The sequence below is a fragment of the Daucus carota genome, chromosome 6, assembly GCF_001625215.2.
Source record: "Daucus carota subsp. sativus chromosome 6, DH1 v3.0, whole genome shotgun sequence".
Taxonomy (NCBI): Eukaryota; Viridiplantae; Streptophyta; class Magnoliopsida; order Apiales; family Apiaceae; genus Daucus; species Daucus carota.
In genome coordinates, this window is record NC_030386.2 from 32,276,560 (window position 1) to 32,299,697 (window position 23,138).

The window sequence follows — 23,138 nt, forward strand, 5'->3', positions numbered from 1 at the left end:
CCTCTGTTAATTTGGATATAAACTACTCCCTCTGTTTTTTAATATATGAGGTTTGACTTTTTGGCACATATTTTTAAGTGCTTTGACCGGGTAGTTAAAAGTATTATTTTTGAAATTTTCTTTTTCTGAATAAAAATATGTAATCAAAATTTTAATTTACAAAAAAAATCAGTTAAAAATAATAAGTTTTACTACCCGGTCAAGCCATCTAAAAATACGTGCACAAGTCAAAAGTGTCATATAAAAAAAAACAGAGGGAGTAGTATATTTATTAATACGTCAAATTGAATGACCTGATATTTGGTGCCGGGTGGCAGTGCGATGTTCAATCGCTCGTGCAGAGTACCTACATGTATTTATTCCACACACCGGTAATCAATATACTTATATAAAGGAGAAGCGAGGGGCGTGTAGGTGGCGTTTCTCACATCGCTTCGTTCTATTTTTCTAATTTTCTGGAATTTTCGGATGAAAAATATCAAAAATTAGAACTACCTTTCTTAGTTTCAGGTATATTAGAAGCAAGTTTCAGAATCTGATTTTGTTTCAGATTATTTATGGAATATAATAACTTGAAAGTTTTAATTTGATTTTGTTTAAGATTATTTAATTATGGGAAAGACAGATTATTTATGGAATATAGTAGCTTGAAAATTTTTATCTGATTTTATTTCAAATTATTTAATTATGGGAAATAGTAGCACACAAGTCTCTCTGCACTTATAAATACCCTTGTAGATTGTAGAGTTTTGGATAATCTAAACACAACCTCCTCTCAATCAATTCCACAAACCTACCTTAGTTCTCTTGCTCAATTTTTGGACGTGTAGGTGGCGCCTCTCACATCACTCCGTTCTTTTTTTTTAAATATTCTGGAATTTTTGGATGAAAAATATCAAAAATTAGAACTACCTTTTTTAGTTTCGGGTATACTAGAAGCAAGTTTCAGAATCTGATTTTGTTTCAAATTATTTATGGAATACAGTAGCTTGAAAGTTTTAATCTGATTTTGTTTCTAATTATTTAATTATGGGAAATAGTAGCACACAAGTCTCTCTGCACCTATAAATCCCTCATAAATTGTAGGGTTTTGGATCATCTAAACACAATCTCCTCTCTCTCAATACCATAACCCTACCTCTCTCCTCTCTCTGGGGATAGTTCTGTTGCTCGATTTCTAACTCGGAGGTGTCATTCTTTTTTAACGATAAGACCCTATCTCTCTCTGGTGATAGTTTTCTTACTCGATTTCTAACTCGGAGGTGTCGTTCTTATTCAACGATAAGTGAAAGCTGTCTATACAGTATTAAAAAAATAAAGGTTGTTGCAAGCAAAGGTAGTTATATATCGTTATATTGGAGTCGACAAATCCAAACACGGGTAAAGAATATAGTCTTGACATGATCTTGATGGTTGATGGTTGTATAATATTTGTTTTGTTTATCGGACATGTTTGTTGTTGTTAATTTTGATATGATTTACTTTGTATACAAGGAAAAAATTATTCATGCATTATCTGTTTGCTCCGTTCAAGAAACTTTTAAGTAAAGGTTGTTTATACAGTATTAAAAAATAAAGATTGTTAGAAGCATGGGTAGTAGTTATAGACCGCTATCTCACAGATTTAAGTTAGATGTTTTTGTGCACAATCAATCCAAAAAAATTGGAGGAAAGTGACAATGTAAAAACATGATTATTTTTCAAAAAAAAAACAAATAAAATTAAGATTCGTCATGCTTTAAATTATTAATTACGTATATAAATTTATTTTCATTATTTCACCATGTATTATAGTCCATATATTAGTATTGGTATTAAATCAAGATTTTTATAATATAAATTTATTTTATCCTACAAATATTAATTTTGAAACATTAATATAATTTTTATAGACAGCCATAAAATTATTTTATTTTACAAATATTAATATTGAATCGTTAATATAATTTTTATAGCCCGCCGCAACGCGCGGTTTCTCAACTAGTTTAATAATATATGACTATGATCATTAAAAAGCAAGCATGACTATGAAACTTACTCCTGTTTTGAAATATAGGTGGCTTGACTTTTTTACACGCATTTTAGAGTCATTTGACTGTATGCTAAAAATAATTATTTTTCAAATTTTCTTTTTCTGAATAAAAATATATAATTGATATTATTATTCAGAAAAAAGAAAACTTCAAAAATAATGATTTTAAACATGTGGTCAAAAGACTTAAAAATACGTGCAAAAAAGTCAAACGACCTATATTTCAGGGAGTATGTAGTTTCTTCCGACAAAATAAGGGAAAATTAATTCTAGAATCTCTGAACTATAAGCATTTTTTTTTCTAGGTACCTGAACTATAAATGTCAATTCATAAGTAATTCAACTCTTGATTTTTTTCTATCTGGATCCTTCCGTTAGATCTGGTTTGACGCCGTCAGATCTTCTTAAGTTCATGAGAATTAAAAATAATTTTGAAGGTGATTCCGGTATCCAAATTTGAACCTTGAGTAATCAAATTGCTCGTTTTTCAATCCCCTATCCATCTATACCATCAAAATTTAGTTTGGTAATTTCCGAATTTTGAGTTGAGTATTAGTTTTCATTTTAATAGCTTTTATTCGAATTATAATGATGTAGATTGATAGATCGTGTAATTATGAGTATGTTCATATTATTTTCGTGATTTTTAATGTTCAAATTAGCCTCGTCGGAAAATTCGAGCTCACCGGATTTGAGCTTTTCCGACCAAGTTCGTCGGAAAAACTAACGACGTCAAACCAGATCTAACGAAAAGCCAGGTAGGAAAAAATCAAGAGTTGAATTACTTATAAATTGACAGTTATAGTTGAGGGACCTAAAAAAAAGTGTATATAGTTCAGGAACTTTAGAATTAATTTCTACGACAAAATAATGAAGACAAATTGATGGAAATATACTAGACCTACAATTTAAGCCAAACAAATGTCTCCAGCAGAGTGGAGATAAGTAAACCTATTTTAGCTCTTTTCAGATGGCAAAAGCTAATTCATATGGAGTATTACCCTAGCAAAGAAAGCGTAAAGAAATTGTTATGTTTATACTAGTTTTCCCCATTGAACTTTTGAGTAGTGCATTCGGTCATGTCTTCTCTGTCACAAGGTCTTTCACAGCCCTTCACACAGATCATTTATAAATCAAAATCTGAAATTAGTGATCATCTCTGTTTGTGGTTGATATTACAAGCTGAAATCATATAGGTTTATCTCCTTGTTTATGAGTAGTTGGAAATCAAATTTGTGGATGGCAGAGTTGAAGTCTGTGTCCTGTATAGCCTAAATCCTAGCAAAGTTTGTCGAATACTCATGATATAACTTGCTGAAAGAAATGAAGAGAAGCAGCGTGGGTTGGTTGAGGCAATTAGACGAGAAGCAAAATGTATTACCAGTGTCGAGTCTTTAAGCTCCAAAAGCAAAGGTGAGATGCATCACTAAACATAAAACCTTCCATCTAGGAATCTTGAGATATGAAACATGTTTTTTCGATGCACAAGTATATATATATAGCAAGGAATAACTTAATTCACTACCATTCATGAAATAGAAAATATCGGTGCTGACATTGTCTAGTGGATCTAAAGTTATGAATCTCTCCATTATTTGCTGAATACTATACCTCAATATTCTGAAACAAGAGGAGAAAGTACATACAATTAATGATCATATGATTGTCTAGTCTTCAAGCTCAATAATTTTAACCACTGAAGCATCCCCAAGTTTCTGGCAGATGACAACTCGATCACGCGATTTTATTACTCCAGAGGCCTTCCCATGGTCAAGCGCAACCTTCAGGACTGACTCATTTGTTACAGTGTGAGATTCAGCCTGCATAAAGGCATAAGATATCAACCTAAAATATTTCAAAATTATTGAAGTGTTTTGATGTATAATCTGCCAATGTATGTCACCCACAGCAAACTATGCAAGAATGTGTTGTTGAGACCATAAATTACTGTAAGAACTCTACTGTAATTACACAGCAGTCACCCCTGGAAGTAAAGAGGCATGCATAGGATAGAAAAAATGCATCTAGGTAACTGCTAAAAAGATAAAGCAGGATCTTTTAAGTGTAGAGCAACTGGACAAAGTTAATTCACTACTTCTTGAAAGAGCAATGCTCGAACTGAGTATATCATATGTTTATCACACAGATACTGATACTATAATAATATATAATTGTGATCATAGATAAGAAAGCCTGACTGTGTGAAACTATGTAGTTTCTTGGCTGATAAAATGATATTAAATTAAGACAGCTAATTGATTTAGTGGTAACCTAATGGCAAAAAGCTAATTCCCCACAAGGCACTCCCTCCCCCCATGACAAATGTCATGGTTTTGGATCCTCATGCTCCCTCCCTTGGTAGTTGGTGCTATATAATCTATGTGAGCTATCAAAACAGAAAGTACATCACGTGTAAAACAGGATGATAGACACATGCAGTACATTACAGTAAAATCATTTTAAGTACTAATCACAAGAGAATAATTACTTTAAACTTTAAGACAAAAGAAGATCAAACTTACAGGGTGTCGAGGATCAGCAAGCATGGGAAAGAGACCCCTGACGACAAGTGATTGCCTAGCCTACACATAAGTAAAGTAAAGAAAGTAAATGTATTAGCTTATTCCAACAGGATGGTAATGTGATAAATCTACATAATTATATGCAGATCTGGAAATATGGAAGGAGTATGTATGAGAATCTAATAGACTAATATTAGTAAGTTTAAGTTCATCCAAATTGTATGAGATTATATAGCACCCTGATATCTTCTTTGAAAGTCAGAGGAAAATGTATATATGCCTATATGGGAATCTAATAGTAAGTTTAAGTTCACGAAGATTGTATACGGGAACAGATTGCACAGCAATGATATATTCATGTACAAGAAATCGATCAAGCTTAGTGTCAAATTTTAGATAAATAGTAAAAAAAAATATTTAAGCAGGATGTGTCCAGGCTAAAGCCTGGCCCCACATCTTTGAAAACTTTACTTTTCTTCAAATACATTTGGGCAAACAGATATGAATAATACTAAGAACAGCACTGGAACAGACTAAACACCAAACATAGGCCACATAAGAACTCGGTAACTCACAACTAAATAAATGAAAGCATCATGTCCACAAGTACAAGTTGCCAAACTGTAGAATAAAATGTAGGCTAAAGAGTCAAGTAGTGGAATGAACCTTATAGATATAATTGTTTATTGAATATACTACATGTTTACCAGTCCTGATTTCTTTCTTTCTCGGTTGAAGTTAGTGATGATGCTTGAACATGCTGTCATTACTCATTTGCTTCCTGCCAATGCAACTAACTAAGTTTTTTGTATGCGCTTTGTTTGCACATTTCTTTAGGACGGTTATATGTCAATTTAATCAAGAAAGTTAATTGATTTTTTATAGTGGTTGTGAACTGTTTATTGATTCATATAATACTAAACAGTATCTGGCAAAAAAATTAAAAAAAATACTAAACAGTAGCTTGGTAAAAATATATGTGGAACTTCTATCATTGTTTCCCTTATATCCCAAAAAAACTCCCAGACAACATGGATTTACAGATATTACAGAAAGCTAATGTACTAGTAAGCAAATTTATTCCTGTCAAACTATTTGCACAGAAACGAAATGGACTACATAAGGATCAATGTCAAGTTTTTAGTAAACTATATCCGCTAGCATTTATAGTTCGAATACTTGGGTCAACAAATCTAAACTAAGGGAAGCTATATGTAGAATTATTAGTAAGCAATGTTATCTGTTAAGGGACCAGTTCTCCTAAAACCTTTGGGTGTTAGAGAAGGACTTTAGAGGATCATATATAATCTTCTAGCATTCCGCCTCACTCAAAAGCCCATTTTTTTGGGTCGAAGAGTGGATCATGGGCGCCCATCTTTCGGGAAATAATATGCTTCCATGTCCATAATAAATTGTGAGAATTTTGGGGGTGACACAGTCGGACTTGAGTCCTCTACCTGAGTTTTGATAGCATGTCAAGTGGGTGTTAGGTAAAGGAAAGGACTTTACACGATCTTATATTATATTCTAACACCATTCCCCTAAATTAATAGCACAGAAACAAACTGATGGCCAGCTATAACAATAATCAATTGCAAGTTTCCTCACCAAGAAATTGTAAATAATAGAATTTAATGTTAGAGCAGAGTGCTTGGACCAATAAAAATAAACAAACTACAGGAAGAGTTCTAATAAGGAATTTACCTCAAATGCACCACTAAAACACCAACGTAATTGATTTGTTTTAAGCCGTGGTATGACAACTGATAGAATTGGCATTGTTGGTCTATATTTCGCAATCAATCTACATTCATATATTGTAAACAATTGTAACTATTCTTAGGGTGTAAAATTTAAAACAACATTACCAACAACAAAACAACCTGAATTCAGCCTGAGTCCAAAATATATGAAGTAGAAGTATCAAGATACCTTGCAGCCTTTCCGGTTGAAGTGAAACATATGATAACAGATGCCTTCACTTTGATGGCTGCACGCACCTAGACAAAAAGGAAAACAGCCTTCAAACACTCTATAAAAAGAGTGTTGCGTTTAGATGGAAGTGAGTCCAAACTTGAGGAAAGCATACATAAAATGCTACAGAGGAACACATATATTTCAGTTATCTAAAATAATATACCGCAGAGGAAGTAATTGATTCCAAATGTGACATTGGTTCTCCAACAAATCTGACAGTCTTCTTGAAGTGCATCTCTTGATTGAAAACCTTCTCAGCCTATTTGATTGATGCAAATGCAACGCTTGTTAAACTATCAAAATATCATTAGGAAAGTTGACCATGAGAGGCTTAACAATAATTTCAGTTAGCAAAAATAAGAAAAAGATGGCAATAATATCATGTCATCACACAGAATCAGTAAGAGTTGATCTCATTTCCCAGCTCAGGCATTAAAGAAGACACTTCCGAGCTTTAAAAAAACCTCTTAAAACCACAGCTTATATACCAAGTGGATAAGATCTTGTACAGTTGTATCCTATGCAGGCTTGGGCAACCAATCTACATCTACATTCTTACCCGTAGTCCTCCAAAGTTCTTCAATACTGCGTATTTTAGTTAATATTGTGAATCAAGCACATATGAAAGGACATGGACCTCTCTCACTTGTTGTGGGGACCTTTGCCAAAGAAACTTGAAAGTTGTCATTTGTTTTGCTACCTTGGCAGTAACTTGTAATAGGATGGGCTCTAATCTTATGAATTGAGCTTGAACATAAAATTCTTTTTGATAAACTTCACGAACTCTGTCTGACCTCGATGTGTTTAGATGAACAAGTTAGGCCTGCATCAACTACTTAAGGGAAGTGCAGGTTCAAGCCTATTAAGAAAAATCTCGACTTCTTTCCTTACTATTTACATTAACATTAAGAATTTTTAAAAAACCCAAAGACGTATATCAGCAACAAATATTGATTAAATACAAGAGGAACAACTACTAGAAGGGAGAAAGTTAGTAAAGAATTTTGTAATAACACTCAGTATATTTCATGTGGCCATCTAGTATTGAATACCTCAGCACAAATTCTACCAACAGTAGAGACAGTCTCAACAGGGTACAGTCCACGAAGAGTCTCAGCTCCAAGAAGAATTGCATCACTTCCTGAAACAACAGTAACCATCATAAATATGTCACATATGTACGATGCTTTTAAATATGATATTGCTGAAAAGCATATAAATTTCTTGTAGAATATTAATCTATTTAATAGGGCCTATTTGTTAATACAGGTCAGCAAAATCCTCCTCAACCACAGGAAACATTATAAGTATTCACAACAGTGATAGCATGATCATATTCACAAATCTGCAGCAGTGAAGAGAAGGAACATGTCATCTGGAAGAAGGAAAAGATTTGTACCATCCAATACAGCATTAGCAACATCAGTTGCTTCTGCACGGGTTGGTCTTAGATTGTCGGTCATGCTATCAACTACACGAGTTACAACTGCTGGCTTCCCGGCCATGTTACACTTGTTAAGAGCTTCCTTTTGAAATAAAAACACCTATGGAATCCCCAATCACAGTCATTGGTTAGCACCATTTAATATATTAACCAACACCTACATAATAAGGTACACCTTTGATGACATATATTCTGTACAGAAGTGCATATACAACAATATGTGATCATATAAACTATAAGGCTAAATAGTTCCATGCTCTTTCAGTGGCCTTAAATAGAGATCCTTAAAAATTAAAAATCCTACTCATTATACTTATGGCCCTAGATTATAACAGAAAAAGAAGGCTAAATAGCCACAGTACATAGTTGAAATAGCCATCAACTAGCTTGTCTGTGTCGGTGTCCAGCTAGCTCTGATAAGGTTTTATCCAGACAAGTTCATAAATGAATATGGCCAAGGTTGACTAAATTTATTGCAACAGGTCTTAGGCTACACACTTCTGCATCATCCTGCAAGATTCAGCACAGAATGACTAAAACGTAACTAAATAAATGTTTGAGCTCTTCTCTTATTTCCAGTATTTTGGCTCCCTTTCTTGATTATTAATTAAATAGCATGCTACAAGAAACCAACGCATTTATGCGCATTCCACTTATTTGATTAGCCAGTAGCAACCAACAATATCCCACCATATGTCAGTATATCTAATGAGAAGGGAATTTATGCATGAAAATGTGAATTATATCTTTACATGAAAATAAAATGTAATTATGTAAATAATGGCTTTCACCTGGTAAAGTCATGATTACCTTCTCAGGGGATATATCTATGCCAAGATTTCCGCGAGAAAAGATGATGCCGTCTGCTTCTTGCAGGATCTCATCAAAATGGGTTAAACCCTATGGTCAATTCACATAATGATGGAATTAAGATTTATACTCGAAACTTGCTTTTCAAAGTAAGAAGGAATCCTGAAAAAGCAGCAATAACTAAGAGCACCTCCAGATTTTCTATTTTTGCAAAAATTTGTGTTTGATTTAGGTCACCGAGCTTGGATAAAAATTCACGGGCCTGCATTGTAAGAAACAAGATAATTTACAATAGATATACATGGGGCCAAAAAGTCAAAAACTGGACCACAGGATTGTGTCTCTCAACCCCCCAGAAGGGAACTTACTTCACGAACATCTTCAGCATGTCGTGTAAATGAAAGGGATAGAAAGTCGATTTTGTTTTGAGCTCCCCATGTGCTTATAACCTAGTTAAGAATAAATATAAATGGAAAAGATAAAGAAGCATAAGCCAAACTATATGCACCACTGATTTTCCAAACAAAAGGCTGCTAGAGCAATAATGATGAACATGGAAACAGTCAATGATTCATCAATAGTACCAAACATACAGGAATCAAGCCAAAAAAGGCAAAATAATGAAATGTGTTTTTGAAATGCTCAATTTGTTATAGTCAGAATTTCACAGTAGCGAAGACAGGGTAGAGAACATTATTCACAGGGTCGCAGATTGGGGGGAGGGTGGAGAGGGACGGAGGTAGGGATATAAGAAATACACAATTAACAAATAATAATCATAATACTGATAACACTATAGCAAGAATAAAAATTTGAAAAACAATCACATAAAATGCAACAAAATTTATAACGCTACATACAAGTATTAATTATCACATAAAGGATACTTCTTCAAGATCAATCTGTGAGAACTTTATATTTATTGTTTTAATAACATGACTCCTAAATCATAATGTGGCAGGTTTATTAAACAAAAAAAAAACATGGAAAGGCATCCTGCAGCCAAATACATTCTCTGTATTGCTTGTAAACAGTAGACAAAGTGCTAACCTCCTTATCTTTATCAGAGAGGGTAGGCATTTCAATACGAACTTGACAGGCATGAAGAGTGAACAATGCCCCAGTCAATGTTGCCGTGTTCTTTACGGTGCAAGCCACATCATCATTATCCACACTTTTAACCTACTCAACCCAATATAATTTCATAAAATAAGGTAATGCAACATATAATTTATTAACACATATGAAGTAACACTTGCCTGGTGGGCCTAAAAAAAATGACCTTAACCGGTTAATCGCCAAACAGACTACAGATACTATGTAACTGGGAACGATATTGACAACTAGCAAAAAAGAAAAAAGGGACGTGGATGAAAATTATTCAATCCGTCACAAGAGCTCCGTCAGTCCGGTCATACCTCCAACCAAACAGAAGTCGTTTCACTTCCCGTGAATAAATATTTGCCAACAAATATGGTGTCCCCAACCTTCACAGCCTGCAGCAACATGTGAGCATAACTAGTAAGTATATACAGATTCACCAATAAGTGCTTAGTAATCTGAATATAATTATAATATTACTGATTTAAGCGGAGTACAAGGGTAATAATCCATGCCTATTAAATATTGCCAACTGTGCCACAAAAAGGATTAGACCGTTGCACCAGTTCTGTTAATTAGTTATTAATATTTCTGTCTCTTTTGTTGTAAAAAAGACCATATATGCACAAGCTCAACGGTCTACTATTGGCACAAGCTTAGCTGCTAAAATCCTTTTAAATTGAGGTTGTGGTTGCTAAACATCTTTTTACATGTGGTTCTACTTTTAAGACTGAATCCAATATGTTGATCATCCTGTTGTGCCTTACAATACAGGATTCATTGCAACGTCTACTAGAAACCAAGTGCATACACTTAAGGTCTTTAAAAATTTCAAGATACACCTTTCCTATTTTTGAGCCATTATAAATAAAGTGGAAAACAAGAAACCAATTAGACTAACAAACTATCCAATATAGCAAATTTATCTGTAAAGCATGCTCCGTGATGAGGGCATGTTTTTTTTACTTGAACTGTTCAACATGCAATCATAATGCCTTAAATTCTTTGATACCAAAATATAATTTCGTAATAAGGGAGAGAGATGTAAGAATTAAAACCTTAGCTAGTCCATCAAAGTTAATTGGCAGCAGTTCGGGAGTGGCATCTTGACCTTTAAAAGGTGTCAAGATGACCGTATCATCTGCCTGGAGTGAAATGGACTTTTCAACTGTATTGACAACCTGCAGCTCAGGACCCACTGTATCTAGCATAACCTGGAAGTCAAGCAGAAGAAAAATCACCATTTCCCTGATTTTTACTTACAATCTGACAACGTAAAAGGCTTTAGAAATAATATCTATAATGATCTACTATGCTTTTGTTCAGCCTGAAAGACTTCTACACCTAAGTGATGAGTGAAACAATATAATGATGTTAACATTTATATTAATGTCCGGACCAAAATTGAAGAAGCCATTCTAAACAACTACAAGTCACCAATCAAAAAAACAAGAACGAATACTAATATGCGATTCAAATATAAAAGCACATACTGCACATAGTTTCTTGGTGCTCTTGACAGCCGTCTTCAAATTGTTCAAAGTCACTTGGTGATAAGCGGAATCACCCCATGAAAAATCAAATCTAGCCACTGAAACAACACATGCAGAACATCAAGAAATTTCAATCTACATTATTTCCAGTCACTTCAAATCCTTAGTAGCTAAAATCATAATCCCCAATGACAAGATTTCACCAACTAACCTATTTAACGTACAAAAAATAAAAAGCTAAACAGGCGGATAAACACATATAATGATACCAGACATTCCAGCTTCAAGACAAGCTGAGAGAGTCTCAATGGGTTGCGACTTGGGGCCCAATGTCCCAACGATCTTTGTCATTGCCGCGGAAAATCTCTGCAAATTTCAATTGTAACAACAAAATAACACTAAAGTCGACAATAAAAACATGTAAAATAAATGAGAAACAAAAATATTTACAGCTTTAGAAGGCTCGAGAATGGAAGCCATCCTGATTGGCTCTTCGAGAAACAAATGATTCGACTGCATTTTCACTTGACTGATCCAACACAGTGGATCAATGAATATATATATGTAATCTACTGGTTTGATTAAGCAGGATCTCAATCCTCAAGGTAATTGATTTTAAGTATATTTCACACAGATGATTGTATTGGACGTACGTGGGGAAAATAGTGGGTCAGTGTTTACCGAGCCATCAGCGAGTTCGGTGCCTGTATACATGCAACAAAAAGCCCGCCCACTCCAACCCAGTATTATATACTGTACTTTCTACATTTTGGAGTAAATATGACCCATTTATTTATTGAAAGAAAAAACTCCGATATATTTTGCAATTTGAGTAATTGTTTTGTTGAAGTTTGTATATCTTGTCTTGGTGAAATTTGACTACTTTTAGTTGTTTGGATGGCCGGAGTCGTGATCAAACCAAACATTATTTTATGTAGTGTTTCATTTTAAGATATCATGTTATATTCTCTGATGAGGCCTAAATTTAATACAAAAATATTAAATTATTTAATATTAATAAGTGATATTTCAGATAAGTTTTCATAAATATGGTATTTAGGGTATATGATATATGAAGTCTTTTCTCCTGGTTTTTTTATCTTCTCATAGATGATGGATTTATAGAATTTTGTATACACATGAAGAGCATCATAAAATTGGGAAACCAGGAAATTGTTTGATAAGTGATACAATAATCACTTGATAATTTTCAACAACGTCTTGGGTGGTCATCTCTTCAGTAATTGAAATATGCCTCCAGCCTTTCAAAATTTCTTTTTTGCTAAATGGAAATTTATATTTTATAACTCCTTGCGTAGCATCCTGTCGTTCATGAAGGTGTTATATTAAATTTTACTCCTACCTCAGCTACAATTAAAATATCAAGAATGACATTCACATAAATAGAGAAAGGATTAAATTTCCAAGCTCGTACATAATTATGTGAAACAAGTAGCATGTTATTGTAAGTAGAGCTACAAGAAATATTTCAGAAAAAATAATTACCATATACACTGAAACAAATGCTGAAAAAGACTTTGTGCTGAATCTGTCTAGAAAAAAAATCAGGATTCTTTATGTACGAACATGCTTCTCTCGATATTGCATGTAAGACCTATTTTTATCTGACACATGAGCATGACTCGCATTGCTGATCTGTACGCTGCTACCCCTACACATTGGCAGAATAGATAACAATCTTTTAAATAGAACAAGAACTGTTGGGTGATTGTTGTCTTGATTGATATGTGTCTTAATGCTCCCCTCTACTCCCAAGTTCAAAGAATTTTTTCTAGCCATTGAAAAGCTCTCTTCAAAAACAGGAAAACTTACTAACTATTTGCTAGACAGATACCCCTTTTATAAATATCTCCACTTCATAGGAGAGGCCTGACAAACACTAGTTTCCAGTTGTGTGGTCTGCCACAGTTGGAATGAAGTTATTCTTGTAGGCTGAATAATCTTTGCTAAAAGCACTACATGAAGACTCCTGGAAAGCTTTATCATTTAACTCCCTGCCAAACCTTGAGATATAATTAAGACCCATGAGAAGTTCTGTAACTGCAGCTTCCGTCTTTTCTTGATTAGCAAAATAAAGGGTCTGCACCAGAAGCACTGTCGTACCAGAATACCTTGGCTGCTTTTCAAAATTCCGCTCTGAATGCCACCTAATCATGTTATGAGCAAGTGGAGCCAACCAGTCTAATATATTTGCAATTGCCAGATTCCATTCTGCAGCAAGGTAAGCATCATAGACTGATGAAGCCAATGTTTTAGCAAATAATTTAAGCTTTGCGCTTAAAGATGTTCTGACATTGCTAGGTAACATATTGTACAGGTCGTCTCTTGCATCGAGGCTGATCAAGTGAGGAGAGGAAGCTAGCTTCTCAATTAATATGATAATATTAGCATAATGAAGAGCTAGAGCAGCGCCACCTAGAGTCGATAGAGGAGCAGCCAACAACCTATGCTTTAAAGGGGATGCTTTTATATTAAGTGTGTTTCCACAGGATGAAACTGTGCTGCTATATCTCCTTTTATCCATTTCATTTTGGAAGATGCTGCTTGGCTTCGAAGAGAAATTGGTTACAGACATGCTGTTCTGCATCACAGGAGAATTACTTCCGCTTGTCATGCATCCTTTAAAAGGTCCTGCATGAGCTAATCGTCTGGTTTTTCCATGGGGGGGCTTTCCGCATAGAATCGATGACTGATAAGGAGTATGCAATTTGTTGTTTGGTCCTTTCTTTACACTACTCAATCCCAGATTCGAAATTGATCTGCCCAGTGGCCCTGAGTATAACCGGGACGGTTTGTTTTCTGATGGGTGAACAGAAGAGTGCACCTGAGCAGAAACTGAATGGCTGCGAACAAGGCAATCATTAGTACCAAATACATAACCATTACTTCCCAAAACAGTTCTCACTTGATTTTCTCCAAAAACTTGCTTTATCCTCCCAACTATGGTAAAAAGGGCTCTTAACAAAAGCCGGAGAATGTAGTCATATGTTCTAACCCAGGGCGACATCTCACGCAAATTTCTCACCTCCTGACGTTGCCACAAGACCTTTTGTTGAAACTCAAGTAACTTCAATTGATTCAATCCAACGCTAGTATGCATTCGCCTGAAAGTCTGCTCAAGCTCAGCAAGCACTTCCAGCTCCTGAAACAACTGTGAGCTGACCGCAGCAAATCTCTCCATTTTTTTGACCTTTTTCTCCATCTTTTTCAAACTATATTCCCATCCTGACCAGTTAAGCCCCGTATTAACAAAATCATCAAAAATATTATCAAGATTATGATACGAAGGATCTACACACCGCTTCCCAAACCTCGCCGCTGATTCGGCCACACATCCCAAACTCTCTAGTATCTCAGCAAGAACAAGCCCCATAAGATAATCACCATCCTCCGAGACAAGCTTTTGGATCCCCGGAGACGACAATATTTCCTCGTGCAATCTAATAATCTGCTTCTCCCCTAAACACTGCCACAAATTAACCACTTTAGACATCAAAGTAGAAACCTCAAATGTCAAAATTCCAACCACAGCCTTTTCAGGCTCAGTTCCGCTGCTTTTTCGCGAATTCCGCCAGAAATTACCAAACCATGACTCCAATACTGTATCCCCCTTCATTATGCCACAATCAATTTATATATAACCTCGAAAGAACTCTAAACTCCCTGCATCAAAATCAATCGCCACAACATTTATCCAAAACCTAAAATACAACACCGTAATTTATAACAAAAATATACTCCAGGTAAGAAAAAAAAACTTAGTTAAAACAAAAATACGTACATAATTACATATACAGGTAACAGCAACAACAAACAATTAAACAAACATGAACAACAATGAGAGTGTACATGCGGGCTTGCAGTTAGTGAGCAACAAATGAAAAAAAAAAAAAAAACGATAGAGAGGTGCTCTAAAATGAAAATGCATCGATTCGAATTATAGAAAGTAGAGAAGGTAGAAAGCGGAATTAGGAAAGTTACCGTTGATTGGGAATGTTCAGATCGACATTCGCGAAAGTTATGCTCCAGTTGAAAGAAAACGAAGAGGAGAGAGAAGAATGGATATGAATTAGTATTAGTACCTCCGTCCCAAATTAGATGAGCTGGTTGATTTTGGGCACATTGACCGTCTACTTTCGAAATTTATTTTTTTATTTTTTCTTTTGTAAATAAAAATTTTATATTTTATTTTTTATTTGCAAAAATAAAAATTAAAAAATAAGTCATGTAGTTATGCGGTCAATGAACTTTAAATTACGTGCCCAAAGTCAACAAGGTCATCTAATTTGGGATGGAGGGAGTATTATTTATTTATTTTTGTGAGAATAAAAGGAGTACCGGTACCCCGTAGATGAATTAGAAGAATATATATGGATAATTGATAAAGACAGGACAGTCTAGTAATTCGACTCTAGCTGGGGTTGTTATAACTTATTGTTTCGGATCGTATGAATTATTCAAAGATAGGCAAAATATTTTAGGGGTATAATTGATGCTAAAAGATTTGGCTGAATTATTGAAATATGGGTCTATGTGATTGAGATTCTAAAAAATTATTTAAGGTCTCATGAATTTGTAACAATAAGTTTAAGAGATGATTAACTTCCTCTCAAAACCCTAAAAAAAACCTCTCAAACTTCTTCCTTTTCCCTAGCCGTCGTGAGGGGCTTCCATCGGTTTTCACCGGTGGAAAGCCCCAAATCAATTATTTTCTTTGCTTTGTTCTTGTTTTTCAATAATACTCCTCCCCAGGTAAGGATTTCTATCTTTCAAGATTGTATCTTTGTTTGATAAAATCTTTTTTGGGTGAGTTTTGTTCCTAATTTATTTGGGTTTTGTTTATTCTCTCCTTGTGAGAGCTTGGTGTGTTTTTTGGTGTGCTTTGGTGTGATTCAATGTCCAGGACGTTAGATCTGCCAAATTTTCAAGGGATTGATTCAGTGGTAAAGATTTATATGGGATTGCAGTTACGATCGATAGCTCAAACGAGTTTTGATGAAGTTTTGATGAAGGTTATATGTGTATATATCAATTTCAACAAATCGCTTGATTGTGTCTTTGCAAAGATTAGATTAATCAGCGATATGATCTGTTTCATGTTTGTTCGACTCGATTGTTCTTGTAGATGCCGTATGGCTTTTCATTATTGAATTAATTTCTTCTTTTTTTTTCAAAAAAAAAAAAAAGTTCTCATGAATTTAACTAAAATTTGTTTGTCCATTCCAAACACATACTTGATAAATAAATCTCAAACTCATATCTTAAATTGAAGAGATAGGTATTTTTTTTATTTTTTTGTCACAAGAGATAGGTATTAGATGCATTCATTTTTTTTTCACGTCTCTATAAAAAGTAATAAACTATTAATGTTTGATATAAAATTAAATCAATGATACAAAAATATATAACAATAATAATTCTATTAATATTTTTAATTAATATAAATTAATAATTTATTTTTTACAAGAATTGTATATATTGATTACAACAATCAACGAAACACATGATATCAGATATGATACCTCAAACTCATACCAGCTTAACCCGATTACTCGTTCCAACCCTATAACACTTCTCGAACCCAACCAACAACCCCTTATTATATTTTTGTTATTTCACTTTTTCATACTTGTGATCAAGAAATTTTTATCAATAAATTTGATAGAATTATTTATTATATAAATTACTTTTAAAATTTATTAAACGGATGAAACCAAAATAAATTATAATTATTAATAAACGAGACCTATAATTTATAATAGAGGAAAAGTATCTTAAAAAAATAGAATTCAAAGCTCTTCTTGACATAAGAAAAAAAGAAGAATTTATGTCCCACAATAATCTATTTTATTTATAATAATTAATTTTATTATTTTATTTATTTTCGTAATCAAATTATATAAAATTTTATTCTACAAATTAATTATCTATTATTACTCAAATAATCAAATTTTATATTAAAATTAATAATATACAATTCGCCAGGTCAAGGACGAAAACTATTTATTCCGGGGAGGAGAGAGTATTTGTTCCAAAATAGCACCATCACCCCGCTTTGAAAAAATGGCCAAACGCAACAAATCACTGGTCCGTTATTACCGCCTCTGCCGATTCATATGTACAGACTCTCGATCAGCGAAGCTTGAGCGAGAGCGGTATGAACAAGTAAAAAAGCTAACAATTCTTATCGGACAGAACCAAACAGAACCAGCTAAAAGGCAGCTTCGATCTCTTGTCATATCAAACTCTCTTTTCAGTTCATCCTCTGATCTTTACACTCTGTTTTCAACCGTCCCGCCCAGTTTAAAATTTACTCTCTCTAATTTACTTTTAACCGTCTGTGCTGAAGCTAAATTACCCATTGAAGCTACTGATGTATACATGTTAATAAGAAGAGATGATATGTTTCCTTCTGTTGCAGCGTTTAATTTGTTTCTAGAGTGTTTAGTATCATCTCGTCAGTATAGTAAAACCCTAGAGATTTTTAACCAGCTTGTTGATTTAGGTGTGAATGTTGATGAGTTCACTTATGCTAAGGCTGTGCAGTCAGCGGTAAAATCGGGTGATTTGAGACGGGGGTTTGAATTGATGAAGTGTATGAGGAGTAGTGGTGTGAGTATTAGTGGGTTTGTGTATAATGTTATGATTGGTGGGTTGTGTAAAGAGAGGAGAGTTGAGGAGGCTCGGAAGGTGTTTGATGAAATGGTTGAGAGAGGGGTGGTGGGGAATTGTGTTTGTTATAATTCTTTGATTGATGGGTATTGTAAGGTGGGGGATTTGGAAGCAGCTTTTGGTATTTTTGAGAGGATGAAGTTTGATAATGTAAGACCGAGTATTATTACGTTTAATTCACTGGTTGGTGGTCTTTGTCGGGGGAAGAGGATGGTGGAGGCGAAGAACATGGTTGCGAAAATGAGGTGTTGTGGGTTTGTTCCCGATGGATATACTTATAGTATACTGTTTGATGGGCATTTGAGATGCGGTGATGCAAATGCTGCATTAGATTTGTATGATGAAACAGTGAGGGAAGGTGTTCGACTTAATAGTTATACTTGCAGTGTTTTGTTGAATGTCTTGTGCAAGGGAGGAAAGGTGGATAAAGCGGAGGAGATTTTACATGGGTTGTTGGATAACGGGGTTGTTCCGACGGAGGTGATATTTAATACAATCTTGGATGGGTATTGTAGGGTTGGTGACATTGTAAAGTCGATCTCTGTTTTTGAGAAGATGGAGTACTATGGTTTAAATCTGAGCTGTATAACTTTTAACACACTGATTAATAAATTTTGTGACTTGGGTGATATGGACAAGGCAGAGATATGGTTAAAGAAAATGGTTCAGAAGGGCCCTCCTCCAGATGTGCAGACATACAACATCCTAATAGAAGGTTATGGCAGAATTGGCGATTTTAATAAATGTTTCCAAATACTTGAAGAAATGGAAGGCAGAGGGTTAAATCCTAATGTAGTTAGCTATGGTTCTCTAGTTAAATCTTTATGCGACGGTGGAAGGCTACTTGAAGCTGAACTAATGCGCGGGGACATGGTTACTAGAGGGGTTATGCCCAATGCACATATATATAATATGCTCATAGATGGATACTGCGAGGTTGGAACGATGAAACATGCTTTTAGGTGCTTTGATGAGATGTTTGAAGTAAACATAGTTCCCACGGTTGTAACATACAATGCACTTATAAATGGACTCTGCAAGGTTGGCAAAGTAGTTGAAGCTGAAGAAATGATTCGTCAAATTACGGATGCAGGTTTAAGACCTGACGTGATCACATACAATACCCTAATTTCAGGTTTTGCAAAGACTGGAAACACCCTCAATTGTTTAAAGTTGTACAATGATATGAAAACTTGTGGGATCACACCTACACTGAATACGTATCATCCTCTGATTAGTGTGTGCAAGGACTGTATGGTAACAGTAGAGAAACTCATTCAAGAATTATCAGAGAATAAATTGACTCCTGATCGAGTCACATATAATGAACTCATTCGTTGTTATTCTGAGCAGGGAAATGTTGAGAAATCACTTGCCTTGCATCATGAGATGGTGTGTCGGAGAATTTCTCCTGATTTGATGACGTACAATAGCTTGATTATTGGGCAGTTAAAGGACGGAAAAACCCAGGAAGCCAAAGAGCTTGTAAATGATATGCAAACCAGAGGATTGTTTCCAAAAGCTATTACTTATACTACACTTATCGAGGGGCACTGTAAACTTGAGGATTATCTCGGAGCATATGCTTGGTACACAGAAATGTTTGGAAAAGGATTTCTCCCTAGTGTTGGCACCTGTAAGGAGCTTATTGCTGGCTTAATAAAGGAGGGAAGAAGGGAAGAGGCCAGTTTTATTTACTCAGATATGAGCAGTGTTAAAGGATTAGATAATTGGAGTCCTGATGACTATGGGGGTCTTTCTGCTGTTACCAAAATGCAGTGAAATATATCCTCAGCTGTTACTAAAAAGGGTGAAGATTACAGCTTCGCCACTTATATACATACGGAGTATATTATTTTTGATTCCTTTTCTCAATTAGAGTCGGAAGTTGTAGCTTGTATATGCTTTTAAATTTGTTTATATCAAATTTTATGTGCAGCCAGCACTATCATTCTTTTACCATGTATCACATTTAAGATGTGAATAACACATAATATTAAAAGAAATCAAACTAGTTGAATTAGAGTGAGAAGGTGAAATATTCTAAATTGTTGTGCTTTCACTTGTTAATTTATTTTTAACTGTGCAAGATGGCAGTTTGAGAAATCTGGAGCATGACTACCCTAGCTTCAGGGAGCCTTATCACAATTGTTCATCACCAGCCAGCCACACAATCGTCCTCCCCTTTTGAGATTCATATTCACATCCCTCAGGTGCACAGAAGAACTCAAGCCACATAAATTAGAAACAATCAATACACAATATCTACCATTTCTTACAATGACTTCATTAGATGATTGCTTGAGATGAGTTTTGGTTGAGAAATTTCTTCAAGTAATTAGCAGGAAACGTCAAGTAAGTGACATTAGGGACAAAGCGAGTTCTTACCTAGTACAAATAACCGCGACAAACTGAGATATGTCTTAAACAGTTAACATATAATCTCTGAGCCCGAGATTGATATTGAGATATGTTTAACAAGCAACAACACATAACAAGTGGTATTTAAGCCACTATGTTTAACAAGCAACAACACATAACAAGTGGTATTTAAGCCAATAAAAAGGAGTAAATAAGTGATTTCAATAATTACTAAAACAAAAGAAGAAGAAGCAGATATCGACATCCTAGAACTTCAAATCATACACAAAGTAGGAATTGAAACATGAACAAGTATATGAAGCAGCCATTGTCTAGGAGTTAATTTATTAAACTCAATGTCGAAAACTCAGATTATTCGGAAACAGAGAAGACTGGTACAATCTCAGCATCTGAAACAAAGCTAGTTCATATTCATAACTTAACTAAAATAAAACAAACAAAAAAAAAGAACTAGTCCACCTCCTCAAAGATGTTTAAGCATATCATCAGCACTGCTGGAAGTAAAAGCACCACCTTCCTCCAAATTCAACACTTTCACAACCCCATCATCGACGAGCATTGCATACCTCCTGCTCCTCACTCCCAGCCCCACAGGCTGATCACTCAAATCAAGCTCAACTCCGATAGCTTTCGTGAAATTCCCATTCCCATCACTCAACATCAACACCTCATCCCCGACCTTCAAGTCAGCCTTCCACGCCTTCATCACAAACGCATCATTAACCGAAACGCAAGCAATTGTGTCGACCCCTTTGGACTTGAGCTCCGCCGCCTTTTCAACAAAGCCCGGGAGGTGTTTCTGGGAGCAGGTGGGAGTGAAGGCCCCCGGGACGGCGAAGAAGATGGTTTTCTTGGATTTGGTAAGATCGGAGACGGTGGTGGTCTGGAGCTCCCCGGCGGAATCGAAGTACGAGAAAGTGGAGTCCGGGAGAGTGTCGCCGACGGAAATGGTGGCGGAGATTTTGGGGGTGGTTGAGAAATTGTGTCTGAGGGGTTGTCTGGGGGAGGATTTGAGTTTGAGAGGGAGAGAAGTGAAGGAGGATGAGGATGAAATGAGGGAGGCTTTGAGGGGAAGGAGAGAGGGTTTGGGGGCGGAGATGAGTCTGGAGAGGGTGAATGATGCGGATGCTGTGATGGATGCCATTGATGATTCGGAGAGGGTTTGTCTGGGGAGAGGAGATGAAGAAAGATGGGGTGTTAACAAGGGGAGTTGGGTAAGGTAAATTGGGGTTTAGGTTGAGTTTGGAGACTGGGGGGCGTATGGGCGGATGAAACTATGCGGGGGAAAACAACAAAGGGCTGTGAGGTAACTCCAAAAGAAAACCTCGAAATTTTAATTTGTACTGTCTTGTTAAGAGGAAATAATTTAATAAAAAAAATTATATAATATTTTAAAAAATAATCGAGTCCATCAATTTATATATATATATATATATATATATATATATATATATATATATATATATATATATAGGGTAGCACTCCATAGCATACCCTCTTATATGGAGTTACGTAGCACACCATTATAAATATACACATAATATATATTCTATTATATTTTTTATGAAATATAATTGCAAATTTTGATTATTAAACCGAAAACGAAGATATACAATTTTTTTATTCCAAAGATCATCTAAAATTATGCAATATCTCAACATGATTCTATAACAGAATAATAATCATCCAGAATTATTCTGTTATGGAATCAGTTTCGAAAATATGCTTTTTTTAATCAAATTTTAAGTTTTAAATTACTTAGAATAGATATATTTTATAGTATTCTATATTAGAATCACGTTTTATATGTATTTTATAACAGAATTTATAATAAAATTGATGATTTATAGTGACGCACTATGTAACTCCATATAAGGAGTCCCTCTCTTGAATGTTGGCCTATATATATATATATATATATATATATATATATATATATATATATATATATATATATATATATATAGGCAAGTGCTCAAATGAGAACCCACCTTATTGTGAGAACTGAGAACCAATCACAACCACTCATTTTTTATATCTAAATTTAATCATAACCACACAATTTACAATAGAGTTTATTTTAATCCCCCATTTTTCTCACCCCACTGCCTTCGATCTCTCCACCCATCCCCACCGTCGCTACCCCAACACCTCCACCGCCGCCGTCGGCTCAGCTTCCTCCTTTCTCTCTCTAATATACATACGACATATAAATACACACATAAAGTTATCACCCATCTTCATCATCCACATACTCTATCTCTCACCTCCACCGCCTAGTCGTTGCCCAACCCCATCGCCGGTTGTCTATTTTGTAGCTTCTATTCGTCGATGTTTCACGATTTTCTAGCAATTTCTATAGATTCAGCTTCGGTAAAGTCAGTACCATTTTTATCGACTGATGGATCCGCTTTAGCTTCAGGAAGCTCATTTCCGGCTTCTTCCCCTAATTATTTTTTGTAAATTTGGTATTTTCTCAATTTGTATTGATATACGTTCATTTTCTGGTGATTTTGGGTTGTAGTTGGTGATTCGTTAGATATTGCGGATCTGTAGACGGTGGTGTTGGAGGTGATGTGGTGGTTTAGTTCAATTGTAGTGTTTTATAATTAAATCTGGTGATTTTTGGTACGATGTTGGTGATCGGAGCTGATGAATGGGGTTGGTGGCCGGATTCGTGGGCA

General features: G+C 35.0%; 4 protein-coding genes across 6 annotated transcripts; 1 reads left to right on the forward strand and 3 right to left on the reverse strand.

Moving 5' to 3' along the window:
* Positions 1 to 3,541: 3,541 nt before the first annotated feature.
* Positions 3,542 to 12,097, reverse strand: LOC108224987 (pyruvate kinase 1, cytosolic). Of its 2 annotated transcripts, XM_017399766.2 has the most exons (16): positions 11,830 to 12,097; positions 11,649 to 11,745; positions 11,380 to 11,477; positions 10,945 to 11,100; positions 10,204 to 10,281; positions 9,836 to 9,967; positions 9,154 to 9,234; positions 8,976 to 9,047; positions 8,786 to 8,875; positions 7,931 to 8,075; positions 7,584 to 7,672; positions 6,695 to 6,790; positions 6,487 to 6,554; positions 6,259 to 6,358; positions 4,555 to 4,614; positions 3,542 to 3,852 (listed from the first exon to the last, which is right to left on the reverse strand). In XM_017399766.2, exons 1-16 carry the CDS (start codon positions 11,896 to 11,898, stop codon positions 3,700 to 3,702), a joined length of 1,584 nt encoding a protein of 527 aa, XP_017255255.1. In that variant the 5' UTR covers positions 11,899 to 12,097; the 3' UTR covers positions 3,542 to 3,699. The 2 variants fall into 2 exon arrangements, with proteins under 2 accessions (XP_017255255.1, XP_017255256.1); XM_017399767.2 differs by lacking the exon at positions 6,259 to 6,358 and having other exon boundaries at positions 3,598 to 3,852; positions 11,830 to 12,016.
* Positions 12,098 to 13,245: 1,148 nt separating this feature from the next.
* LOC108224496 (protein PSK SIMULATOR 1) lies at positions 13,246 to 15,502 on the reverse strand. Of its 2 annotated transcripts, none has more exons than XM_017399136.2 (2): positions 15,382 to 15,502; positions 13,246 to 15,063 (listed from the first exon to the last, which is right to left on the reverse strand). In XM_017399136.2, the coding sequence occupies exon 2, from the start codon at positions 15,014 to 15,016 to the stop codon at positions 13,280 to 13,282; it is 1,737 nt and encodes a 578-aa protein (XP_017254625.1). In that variant the 5' UTR covers positions 15,017 to 15,063; positions 15,382 to 15,502; the 3' UTR covers positions 13,246 to 13,279. The 2 variants fall into 2 exon arrangements, with proteins under 2 accessions (XP_017254625.1, XP_017254627.1); XM_017399138.2 differs by having other exon boundaries at positions 13,246 to 15,101; positions 15,382 to 15,461.
* A 1,916-nt stretch (positions 15,503 to 17,418) lies between these two features.
* LOC108225227 (pentatricopeptide repeat-containing protein At5g12100, mitochondrial) lies at positions 17,419 to 20,904 on the forward strand. Its single transcript, XM_017400055.2, has one exon. The coding sequence runs from the start codon at positions 17,464 to 17,466 to the stop codon at positions 19,852 to 19,854; it is 2,391 nt and encodes a 796-aa protein (XP_017255544.1). The 5' UTR covers positions 17,419 to 17,463; the 3' UTR covers positions 19,855 to 20,904.
* LOC108224718 (peroxiredoxin-2E, chloroplastic) lies at positions 20,747 to 21,772 on the reverse strand. Its single transcript, XM_017399416.2, has one exon. The coding sequence runs from the start codon at positions 21,596 to 21,598 to the stop codon at positions 20,918 to 20,920; it is 681 nt and encodes a 226-aa protein (XP_017254905.1). The 5' UTR covers positions 21,599 to 21,772; the 3' UTR covers positions 20,747 to 20,917.
* Positions 21,773 to 23,138: the final 1,366 nt, after the last annotated feature.

What these genes read in the sequence shown, in the direction of transcription:
- LOC108224718 (XM_017399416.2), bottom strand. Translation starts at nt 21,598, where the DNA reads ATGGCATCCATCACAGCATCCGCATCATTCACCCTCTCCAGACTCATC.
- LOC108224496 (XM_017399136.2), bottom strand. Translation starts at nt 15,016, where the DNA reads ATGAAGGGGGATACAGTATTGGAGTCATGGTTTGGTAATTTCTGGCGG.
- LOC108224987 (XM_017399766.2), bottom strand. Translation starts at nt 11,898, where the DNA reads ATGCAGTCGAATCATTTGTTTCTCGAAGAGCCAATCAGGATGGCTTCC. An exon ending in CGACTTCTGTTTGGTTGGAG is followed by an intron (nt 9,968 to 10,203) that starts GTATGACCGGAC and finishes TGGGTTGAGTAG; the next exon opens with GTTAAAAGTGTGGATAATGA. An exon ending in TAGATATATCCCCTGAGAAG is followed by an intron (nt 8,076 to 8,785) that starts GTAATCATGACT and finishes GGGATTCCATAG; the next exon opens with GTGTTTTTATTTCAAAAGGA.
- LOC108225227 (XM_017400055.2), top strand. Translation starts at nt 17,464, where the DNA reads ATGGCCAAACGCAACAAATCACTGGTCCGTTATTACCGCCTCTGCCGA.